The sequence below is a fragment of the Anolis sagrei genome, chromosome 5 (assembly GCF_037176765.1).
Source record: "Anolis sagrei isolate rAnoSag1 chromosome 5, rAnoSag1.mat, whole genome shotgun sequence".
Taxonomy (NCBI): domain Eukaryota; kingdom Metazoa; phylum Chordata; class Lepidosauria; order Squamata; family Dactyloidae; genus Anolis; species Anolis sagrei.
Genome location: NC_090025.1, coordinates 179,848,826 through 179,860,649, shown reverse-complemented (window position 1 = coordinate 179,860,649; position 11,824 = coordinate 179,848,826). Strand labels below are relative to the sequence as shown.

At 48.6% G+C, this 11,824-nt stretch overlaps 1 protein-coding gene across 1 annotated transcript; it reads left to right on the top strand.

Annotated features, from left to right (window-relative positions):
* Positions 1-1,274: 1,274 nt before the first annotated feature.
* On the top strand, positions 1,275-3,278 carry TMEM121B (transmembrane protein 121B). The gene has a single exon (XM_060776690.2). The coding sequence runs from the start codon at positions 1,291-1,293 to the stop codon at positions 3,175-3,177; it is 1,887 nt and encodes a 628-aa protein (XP_060632673.2). The 5' UTR covers positions 1,275-1,290; the 3' UTR covers positions 3,178-3,278.
* The last annotated feature ends 8,546 nt before the right edge of the window (positions 3,279-11,824 follow it).

Sequence of the window (11,824 nt, the reverse complement as noted above, 5' to 3'; positions counted from 1 at the left end):
TCTTTCCTACCTTCCTCCTCCCCTCCCTCTTTCCATCCTTCCCTTCCACCCTTTGGTCCTTCCCTCTTTCCTCCTTCTCTCCTTCTTCCTTCCTTCCTTCTTCCCTTCCCTTCTTTCATTCCTTCCTTCTCCCTTTCCTTTATCCTTCACTTCCTTCCATACTTCTCTGGCTCCCTTTCTTCCTTCCTTCTCTTTTCCCTTCCTCCCTCCCTCCCTTCCTTGCTTGCTTCCATCCATCCATCCTTCCTTCCTTCCCTTTTCTTTTCTTCCCTCTTCCCTCCCTCCCTCTTTCCCTCTTTCTGCTTCCATCCTTCCCTCCTTCCCTACCTTTTGTCTTTCCTACCTTCTTCCTCCCCTCCCTCTTTCCATCCTTCCCTTCCACCCTTTGGTTCTTCCTCTTTCCTCCTCTCTTCCTTCCTTCCTTCCCTTCTGTCTTCCATTCCTTCTGTCTTTCTTTTATCCTTCACTTACTTCCTTCCATTCTTCTCTTGCTCCCTTTCTTCCTTCCTTCTCTCTACCCTCCCTCCCTTCCTTGCTTGCATACATCATAGAATCATAGAATCATAGAATCAAAGAGTTGGAAGAGACCTCATGGGCCATCCAGTCCAACCCCCTGCCAAGAAGCAGGAATGTGGCATTCAAATCACCCCTGACAGATGGCCATCCACCCCCCGTTTAAAAGTTTCCAAAGAAGGAGCCTCCACCACACTCTGGGGCAGAGAGTTCCACTGCTGAACGGCTCTCACAGTCAGGAAGTTCTTCCTCATGTTCTTCCTTCCTTCCTTTTCACCCTCCCTCCCTCCCTTCCATCCATCCATCACCAGGCATCCAAGAGTCCTCCTAGCAGGGGGTGCTAGTATGCAGGCCCCCAAGTTAGAAAGTTTGCCCATGTCTGGTTCAACCTTTGGTTTGCTAGTAAAATAGAGAAAGGGGGCATGTCTCAAAAGTGACTCCCCAACATCAAACGTTTGGAAAGCTCTGCCCTAGGGAATGATGTTGCATAGGCCAACTTCGTCCCTCCTTCTAGATATTTTGGACTTCAACTCCCACCATTCCTAACAGCCTCAGGCCCCTTCCTTTTCCCCCTCAGCCGCTTAAGCGGCTGAGGGGGAAAAGGAAAGGGCCTGAGGCTGTTAGGAATGATGGGAGTTGAAGTCCAAAACACCTGGAGGGACCAAATTGTCCCAGTGTCTCTATGCCTGGATCCCTTCCTTCCCGCGCTGCTGCCAGATCCGCTCCGGGTTTCTTAAGCTTCCGAGGGAGGGAGGGAGGGAGGGAGGGAGGAAAGGGATGGGGAGGGGAAAAGGGGGCGATCCAGGCCGGGTCTCCGCTCTCTCCCTGTATCCCTCCCTCCTTCCCTCCCTCCCTCTTCTCCATCGCTTTCGGGAGGCGGCTGCTCGGCGTCCGGCGGTGGCGACGGCGGCGGGGGAGGCGACCATGCACCGCGTGCTCCCCAGCCAGCGCCCCCCGGTCTCCTCTTCCTCCTCCTCCTCCTCGGGCTCCTTCCAGGCTCCTCCGCCTCCTCCGCCCCCCGCCACCGACCTGCAGCCCCTCTTCTTGGGCGGAGGAGGAAAGCGAGAAGGCTGCCTCATCCTCGGCCTCAGCTCCAGCTCCAGCGGCGGCTCTCGGAGGGGGCGGCGGGGCTCGGTGTCCAGCTCCACGGGGACAAGGAGGAGCAGCCCACGCAGCAGCAGCGAGGAAGAGGAGGAGGAGGAGGAAGAAGAGGAGGAGGCCAAGCCTTTGGTGCCGCTGCAGGAGCCGCTCCCGCCCCTCGCCGCCCCCTCGCCGGGCTCCAACATCCCTTCTTCTTCTTCCTCCTCCTCCTCCTCCTCTTCCTCCATGACAGCCGGGGAGCCCCCCTCGGGGCCCGGAGGGGGCAACGACAGCAGGAGTGGCAACCGAGGCTCCCGGTGGGGCTTCCAGGCGCTGTCCTTGGTGCTGCTGCTAGGCCAAGGCGCCTTGCTGGACCTCTACCTGATTGCAGTCACGGATTTGTATTGGTGCAGCTGGATCGCTACGGATTTGGTGCTGGCTGTCGGGTGGGGCATCTTCTTCTGCCGGAATAGCCGAGCCCGTCGCCGAGGAGGAGCTGGAGCTGGAGGAACTGGAGGAACTGGAGGAGGAACTGGAGGAGGACAATTCCCACCGCCTCCCGCTTTGCATCCTTTGCTGGGCCCCCCTCCTCACGGTGGTGGGCGCGGGGTTGGGGCTTCCTCGTCCTCAGGTGGCAAGGCGGCCCCTCCAGCTCGGGGCAAGGCGGGCGGGGACTTCGCCTACGCACACCTGGCTTGGCTGATCTACGCCATCGCCTTCACCCCCAAAGCGGCGCTGATCCTGGGCACCTCCATCCTGGAGTTGGTGGAGCTGCGCCTCCCGCTCGGCGCCACGGGATTCCGCCTCACCTTGGCCCTCTCCGCCCCGCTGCTCTACTGCCTCCTCCGGGCCATCGGGGCCGGGGAAGCGGAGGAGGCCGAGCAGGAGGAGGAGGAGGAGGAGGAGGAGGGAGAGGGCGCTGCAACCTCCTCCTCCTCCTCTTTCTTCTCCGGGGGTCAGCTCCTGCTCCCGCCCCACCCGCCGCCCCAGCACCGCGCCGCCGCCGCCTTCCTGGGCACCTGCCTGGACCTGCTGGACAGCTTCTCCCTCCTGGAGCAGCTCCTGCTCTTCCCGCCGGCGCCGCCCTCCGCCTCCTCGGCCTCCCCGTCGTCGTCCTCCTCCTCTCCGCCCCGGTCCGGCCCCGCGCTGCCCCCTCCGCTGCGCTACCTGCTCCTGGGCGTGTACTTCGCCTGCCTGGCCTCGCCCGTGCTGTGGCTCTACGAGCTGGGCGCCCCCCGCCGGCCCGGCCCGGCCCGCCTGGCGCTGCACTGGCTCCTGCCCGCCGGCCTCCTCGACGCGCCGCTCCTCGCCCTCCGCGCCCTCCTCCTCCTCCGGCACCAGCAGCCCCTCTCCGTCTTCATGCTCAAGAACCTCTTCTTCCTCGGATGCCGGGGCCTCGAGGGCCTCGAGAGCGCATGCCTCCTCCTCCGACGGCACCGCCTACGCCGACGCCGCGGAAAGGGCACCCCCGGGGGGACACCCCACGCCGCCCCCGCCGGAGGGCAGCTCAGCCGCGGACTCTCCGAGAACGACGTGGGTCCCCACGGATACGTCAACACCCTGGCCGTCAGCGCCCAGAGCTGAGCCCGCTCACACCAAGGACCCCAGGACGCCCTCTCAGCCCTAGGGCCTCTGCTCACTTAGACCAAGGCCAGCCCCAGGTCCCCCACCCACTCAGACCAAGGCCCACTCGGCCCCAGGACATCTTCTCAGCCCTAAGGTCTCTACTTAGACCACTCAACCCTAGGACCCCCACTCACTCAGACCAAAACCTACTCAGCCCCAGGACATCTTCTGAGCCCTAAGGCCTCTACTCACTTAGACCACCCCCCACTCAGCCCCTGGACCCCCAGTCATTCAGACCAAGGCCCACCACTCAAAACACCCCCTCCCTCAGCCCTAGGACCTCTACTCACTGAGCCTAAGACCTACCCTTCAGTAACTCGGCTCTAGGGCTTCTACTCACTTATACCAAGGCTCCTGTTGCTTAGCCCCAGGACCCCCACTCACTCAGACCAAGGCCCACCACTCAAGCTTCCCCCCTCAGCCCCAGCAACCCTACTTAGCCCTTGGACCTCTACTCACTGAGCCTAAGGGCCACCCCTCTGTCACTCAGCCCCAGGACCCCCACTAACTCAGACCAAGGCCCACCACTCAAAGCCCCCCTCCAGCCCCAGGAACCCATACTTAGCCCTAGAACCTCTACTCACTGAGCCTAAGGCCCACCCCTCAGTCACTCAGCCCCAGGACCCCCACTAACTCAGACCAAGGCTCACCACTCAAAGCCTCTCCCTCTCTCAGCCCCAGGAGCCCCTATTTAGCCCTAGGACCTCTACTCACTGAGCCTAAGACCCACCCCTCAGTCACTCAGCTCTAGGGCTTCTATTCACTTATACCAAGGCCCCTGTCACTTAGCCCCAGGACCCCTACCCACACATACCAAGGCCAACAACTCAAGGCCTGCCATCTCAGCCCCAGGAACCCCTACTTAGCCCTAGGACCTCTACTCACTGAGCCTAAGGCCTAACCCTTAGTTACTTAGGTCTAGGGCCTCTACTCACTTATACCAAGGTCCTCGTCACTCAGCCACAGGACCCTTACTCTCTTTGAATAAAGCACCTCTCACTCAACCCCAGGCATGCCATTTAGCCCAAGGCCATACCTGACCAGTTTCCATAGATGGAGGCACGTCCCATTCTAGTTGAGATGCCCACTTCCTCCTTACTGTTCCCCTCTCCTTTCTAAGCCCCCATCTACACTGACCATTTAGTGGAGTTTGAAGCTAAGCAGCTCCCAACTGTGGTGGCCAGGCAACAAATTCCCACAAGAGCACAGGAAGGGAAGTCCTTAATGTGTATTGGTGCTCTGTGGTTTCTGTAATCACCACCTGTGCCTCACAATGGTCTGGGATTTCCTATGTAATCACCTGCAGTGCAAAAAAATCAGTCTGAAACTGCACTGAATGATCAGTGTAGCTGGGGCCGCAATTTCCCCCCAGTTTCCAGTTGGGCATCAACATTTCCAACCTAGGCTATTTTAAGTGCACATCTACACTGGCCAGTTTGGCAGTGTAGTGGTAGTACAAGGCTGGTGTATGAACTATGGTGTATGTTTGAGCAAAGTTGAGGGATATTCCAACAGAGAGCCTTCAGTGTGCATCAGCATGCTCTAGTGCAGGCGTGGGCAAATTTGGGCTCTCCGGGTGTTTTGGACTTCAACTCCCACCATTCCTAACAGCCTCAGGCCCCTTCCTTTCCCCCCTCAGCCGCTTAAGCAGCTGTTAGGAATGGTGGGAGTTGAAGTCCAAAACACCTGGAAGGAGGGTCCAAGTTTGCCCATGCCTGCTCTAGTGTAAAGTGGCCCAAAAGATGCATTCACCTCTGCATCAATTTGGTTAATGGGGAAGAGACTCCGGACAGCAGCTGCACCCTCCATTGTATCGAGAAGCAGCTTGCTTTACAAGCGGTTGCATTTTCAGACCTACTTTTGCCTTTAACTGTTCCATAGCTATACATCATCTGCTGCAGAGCCCTTTCATCATGCCAACTTAAAAAAAAAAAAAAGGAAATTACTATAACCTACTTTTGCAGACCTAGTGGTCTCCTGCCAGGGAATTAATCAGGTATGCATATACGCACACAATTTTAATAACACTTATGCACCAGGCACTCACAGATCATCTACTGAACCCTTAGGATGGCAGCAATTAGCTAACTTTACCATTCCTCACCCAAGTCCTTTTTCCCAATTACCATTGACTACTCTGTACTCTTTCTACACCACCTCTATAGCCCCCAATTATCCCTATTTTATAGATTCTCTCAAAAGACCACTTGCGGTACTTTGGCTCTAGAGAGCCCTTACCTTTTTGTTATTTAGGATTATAGGACTCTCACAAGAGAGGAAGCATAGTTTGAGTGCCTAATTGCACTTTCGAAATTGTATTGTCTGCATTGTTTTCATGAGCTGGTCGTATCCACAACAGGAAGAATGAAGATGACATGCCTCCTATTTCTCCGCCATGGTCACTTTTCTCATTCCCTGCCCTCTCTTTGCTGAGGTGCCTCCAACCAGCACTGCCTATTGGGATGGTGGGGAGAGACGTGATGGCCACCAACTCAAAATTACAACTCACCTGCCCTCTTATTTGTAAACGGTGCAGGTTTTCTATATTTACCTTGTGCTGCTGCCTATTCAGCAAGAGATGAACCAGCCATAATGCTAATGCTGAACAAAGAGAGGAGCACTACTGATGGTGTTGAATTGGGCCAGATACTGTTGGTAAACTTGTGGACTGAAATCCTTCCAACTAATTGGAGGTTGGGCTGTTGTGGGTTTTCCGGGCTGTATGGCCATGTTCCAGAAGCATTCTCTCCTGACGTTTCCCTTGCACCTATGGCAGGCATCCTCAGAGGTTGTGAGGTCTCCTGGTCACTAGGAAAATGGGAATTATATATAGAATCATAGAATCATTGAGTTGGAAGAGACCTCATGCACCATCCAGTCCAACCCCCTGCCAAGAAGCAGGAAAATTGCATTCAAAGCACCCCCGACAGATGGCCATCCAGCCTCTGTTTAAAAGCTTCCAAAGAAGGAGCCTCCACCACACTCTGGGGCAGAGAGTTCCACTGCTGAATGGCTTTCACAGTCTGGAAGTTCTTCCTAATGTTCAGATGGAATCTCCTTTCTTGTAGTTTGGAGCTATTGTTCCACATCCTAGTCTCCAGGGCAGCAGAAAAATATATATGTGGAATGTCCAGAGTGGGAGAAAGAACTCTTGAATGTTACCATTGGCCACCTTGATTTGCATTTAATGGCCTAGCAGTTTCAAGGTCTGGTTTCTTACTGCCTTTAAACTGCTAGGCCATTAAATGCTAATCAAGGTGGCCAACTGCAACATTCAAGCGTTCTTTCTTCCGCCCTGCACATTCCACAAATATATAAACCCAATTTTCCTAGTTTCCAATAGACCTCACAACCTGTGAGGATGTCTGCCATAGATGAAGGTGAAACATCAGGAGAGAATGCTTCTGGAACAGGGCCATACAGCCCAGAAAACTCACAACAACTCAGTGATTCCAGTCATGAAATTCTTTGGACAGGTGCTTTTCCCTTCAAAATTTCCCCTATCTAGAAAGTAAGTGCAAATGATTATGGTGTGTAACCAACTTACTATACACAGTGTTGGTGTGGAAGGAGGCTGCATGGAGGAACATGCAGTAATGTTATTTCCTACCTGCAAGTCAAAAGGGCGCAGTCCAGACATAGGTTCCCCATCTGGCCATTTAAAAATCTGTGCCTCTACTTACCATGTTATTGCTCAGGGTGCTGTACCTGTGCCATGCCGTTTCAGCCAAGGGCAGTTGAAGGGCACCATTTCTATTCATATGGCTCCCTTTTATATATTCTTTTAGTAAAATGTTTGGAGAAGAGCTCAATATGAAATGCTCAAAACTATAAGGACCAATTAATTTTAAAAGCATTACATTGTCTAAAAAATCAGCCACATTGTTACTATTGTGGGCCAAATTATATACTCCTTTATATGTCTGCCTGTTTCTTCTGCGGCCTTCACTTTGCACCTAGTGCTTCTGTGAGCCATGAGAAAACATGGGTCTTGGCTTGTTTGATACTGTTTGATACTAAATCACACCTGGAAGAGACTGTGCTGATGTAGCTTCCATATATCAGGCCTTCGAGTACATCACTGCCCCACTCTCGAAAGAGGACATTGTTCTAAACCAACTTTTTCCTTAGTCAAAGCTTGTGGAAACAACTCTTATTTCACCAACCCGTCAGGATAAAGTAACTCCCCTGTGAGACACATTTTTGGGGATTAGGGAGGTACCTGCAATCTTCAAAGAAGGAGCCATCTTTCTCCATGCTGAAAATGTCTACCTCTTTGCTTCAACTTCATTGCATCATGCGCTGACTTTTTTGCAAATGGGACACATCCAATTTTCTCCAGAGAAGGATTGAAGGAGATCCTTCTTGACTGAAACGTTTAACTCACCGGTGATAACAGGGTCTGTCAACAATTTCTAATTCCACAAAGGCTTTTTTTTCTCCCTGGTGATAGACTTGCATGATGGGAAGAAATTGGTGCTCTGTTTTGACAACAGTCTTTTAATATTGAGTAAGAGGCAATCATCCACTAAGAGTAAACAAGGTGAAAGGCAAAACTGTACCTATTTATTTATTTATTTATTTAACCTATCTATTTATCTGATTATTTTATTCTGCTTAGTATGCACTGTGTAGTATTAATTCTAATTTTGTGATGGAATTAAAATTGGGGGAGAGAACACAATATCAAAAGATAGAGGAAGCAGTATATATATATATATATCGCAAGACACCTGGTTTTCTTTTCTGTTTGCTTGTGGATCCAATATTATTTTGTGTCAATTTTTTGTATCTGGAAGCATCCTGTCTTGACGGACTATAATTGCCCTTGGTTTTAAGATATGGTTTAACGGCCATATTGTTATACGTGTAGTCAGGTAGAGCTGAGCAAGAGTGGAAGTAGGTTCTTGTGGGTTTTTTTGGGCTATAGGGCCATGTTCTAGAAGGATTTCTCCTGACGTTTCGCCTGCATCTATGGCAAGCATCCTCAAAGGTAGTGAGGATGCTTGCCATAGATGCAGGCGAAACGTCAGGAGAAATGCTTCTAGAACATGGCCCTATAGCCCAAAAAAACCCACAAGAACCTAGTGATTCCAGCCATGAAAGCCTTTGACAATACAAGAGTGGATGTCTTGGATTCAAAGGCATGTCTGACTTTTCTTTCAAGGATTCACTTATTGGGCATGGTATTGAACAGTGCTGTGCTGTTCCTCTCTATTGCCCAGGTAGGAAAAGAATATAAGGCTCCCCAATCACTAATGAAAACTTGTGGTGGGATGAAAGATACAATGGCATATTTTCCCCATTTGGTATAGGCACGCCTCTTTGCTATCAAGTTACTGCACTATGGAGGAATGATATAAAAACAAACAAACAAACAAACAAACAAAAAACCAAAACAAAAAACCAACAGTTCAGGTAATATTTAACCTGATTCCGAAGTGCTTTTTTTTAATGCTACACTTATATTCTGCCTTTTGTCTTTATTCTCAGTTACAGACTGGTGATGTCCATTGGGTGTTTCACTCCCTAGCTTCAGAGTCACTCTGAGATGCCTGGTTATAACCATAGGCTGGTCAACTCTTGTTAACCAGTCTTGGAGGACTAAGGTTTAGCTTTCTCGCCAGTGCATTATTCTAGCCCCAAAGCAGTGCTTTTGAGAAATATTGTGTGTGGAAGTTCTAGCCAGACAGCTTCCTTTTAGTAATTTCTGTTTGTCTGGACAGTCTCGGTGCTGTGATTGTGACTGTAAGATTTAAGTACTGTGGACTTTCCTTCAAAGCTCTGAGACACTTGTCGTGGGGATGCTAGTTTCCTAACAGAAAAAACAGGTGGATGTACAATATGTCCCTTTTGCTGTGAAGCAGCTTGTTGCATGATAAATAAAATGCTAATAGTTACTTGCATTATAGGCACACTACCATCAAAAATAGAACCGGTGCATTTTAGCATATTGTAGGTTATGTTTGCAATTTTCCTCTTGCTGTAGAGCAGATGGAAGGGAGCATTCGATGCTTGTAAAAAAATAGCTCAACAATCACAGAGACAAACAATTCATAACACTGAAAGAAGCTAGACTTGATCATCCATTTGTTATTGGTTAAATTAAAGCTGCTGGTTCAAGGGCTGCATTTTTTTGCTATACAATCACAGTCAGTTTGGCAGGATTGCATTGTAAGAATTGCATGTTGCTCCCTACTCCACCACAGTATTTTAAACAAAAGCTGTATTAGGTCCATCATGTCTATGCAGAAGGTAGTCAGCTTCTGCACAAGGACAGCCCATGTTGAGTGAGGAAGTGTACACAGAAATGGGTGCCAGTTTCACACAGATGGCAGTACCTCCCTCCAGTAGTGAAGCAGAAATTATAAGTTGCTTACCTGTAACTGTAGTTTCCTGAGTAGTCACCTGCGAATTCGTACATTTGGTATCTCTGCGCTTGCGTAGTAGCACTATGTAGTAGTAGTACTACGCAAGCGTAGAGATACCAAATGTACGATTCGCAGTGACTACGACAGGAAACCATGCCTCTCAGCAATAGGTTAGGGAGAAGGAAGCAAAGACAAAGGTTAGGTTCATCATCCCAGGCCCTTAACAATTGCTTTAGATGAGTGTTTTTCTAAAAAGAATTGGATTCACCAGAGAGGGTTTGGGGCAACCTAAGTTGTGAGGTTGGGAAATGTCTAAGTCTGCAACTCAGTCATTCCCTCACCTTTGGTTATCTTGCCTAGAGCTGATGAAAGTTGTAGTTTCAAGTCTACAGGGCCACATTGACACCTCTGTGCAGGAAGATAGCAACTATAACAGCAACTGCCCTGAGGAAAATTGAAAATATCTGCAAGAAGATATGGAAACTTAGCATCCCCACAAGTTTAACAGAGCTTCTATTTTGAAAATCTTTTGTTCTTAAAATAAAAAATAGCAAGTTGTTTGTGGATATCTGATTGTTTAATTCTTTGGAATGCAACTCTAATATACAACATTTCTGAAAGTTTCAGAAAAAGGAGAGAGACTTGGCCTACACATGCAGCCTGATGAGATGATGAAGGTAGAGTAACTCTAGACTGGGGGGACAGTCACATATTATCACATCTCTCTTCCTCCTAGTAATCCATCTGAATAGCATTCTAATTTGAAGGAGAACGGAAAACCGAATACTCCCATCAGCAGCCTGAAAACCTTTTTCTGTATTTGCCTACACATTCTTCTCCCATTCTCCTCTAAGAGATGTACTTATTTTTAAATGACTTTATTTTTTAATCAGGTAGGTAAAGATATGCTAACCTTTTCCCATTAGAGGAAAAAGGATTTTTAGAACTGCTTTACTTTGGTTGAATTTGGTTCAAAGTCCAGTAGTCTCTGGAATCACGTCTTCAGCTTTTCACAGAGCTTTACTATTTTTTCTTGTAATATAATATTGCTTGAGTAAGAAGTTCAAAATTCAGTATGCTTTATGTGTGTAGTTTCAAGTTGCTTGTCAACTTCTGGTGACCTGATAAATCTCATTAGGGCTTCTTAGGCAAGGAATATTCCGTGGTGGTTTTGTCAGTTCCTTCAGAAATATAGCCAACAGCATTTGGCATTTGTGTCCATTATTCCATCCAGTTACTACCCAGGGCTGAGCCTGCTTAGATTCTATAATCAGACAAGACTTGGTTCTTCTAGGGTATTTAGGCCCCTTAAGGCAGTATTCTAGAGCAGTGGTTCCCAACCTGGGGTCTGTGGACCACTAGTGCTCCGCAAGAACTAAAATATGGTCAGTGGCCTCTCCATTACTACATTGTTGCAATGCGAGTGACATGTCTCGCAAAACGCTCTTATAGTGCCAAGGCTTATTGAATACAGTTTTCTGTGGGTGAGCAGATGGCGACTCCTGGATGGCATATATTCTGTATCAGAAACTAGAAACTAGAGCTAGTGTGGTCTATCTAATGCAATTTTCTGAATCATCCCAAATAACTAAACTGAATCTAAAGTTGATCAAAAACCATTTTGGTACTAATGTTGGAGAGTGGTTCCTGGTCAAAGTGGTCCCTAGTCAAGTGGTCTCTGGTCTAGACAAATGTAAAACTATGCTAGAGGAATGTAAAACTATGTAGAAAATGGATGTTCCATACTACTGTAAGCTTTAAACACTATCTTCCCATGACAGGTTTTTGGATTCTTCCCATATATGGTGTTGAATATAATATGTATCAAAGCTAGCACTTTCTAGCTAGCACTTTATACCTGGTATTTGACATTACACTTTCATATTGAACTTACAAAACTGATAAACCATTATAGTAATTATTGGCCATGTACATGAGCAACAAAGCAATGACAATCTTAAGAAAACACAACCTTCATTTAATTCTCCTCCATACATAATACAGAAGAAATACTGATCAATGTTACAGTGAAGTGGAAAGAATTATAATAAACTGTAAAATGCTCTGAATAAGGAAGAAATTATTATGTAGCATTGCCTATAGAGCATTTACATACAATGTCCATGTAGTGCAAGACTTCAGCATCTTCATGTCATGTTTGTAGACATGCTACAAATTTAAAAGGGACTCAGTAGAAGGCCCTCTATTTGAAATGAAAATTGAGCAAGAACGTC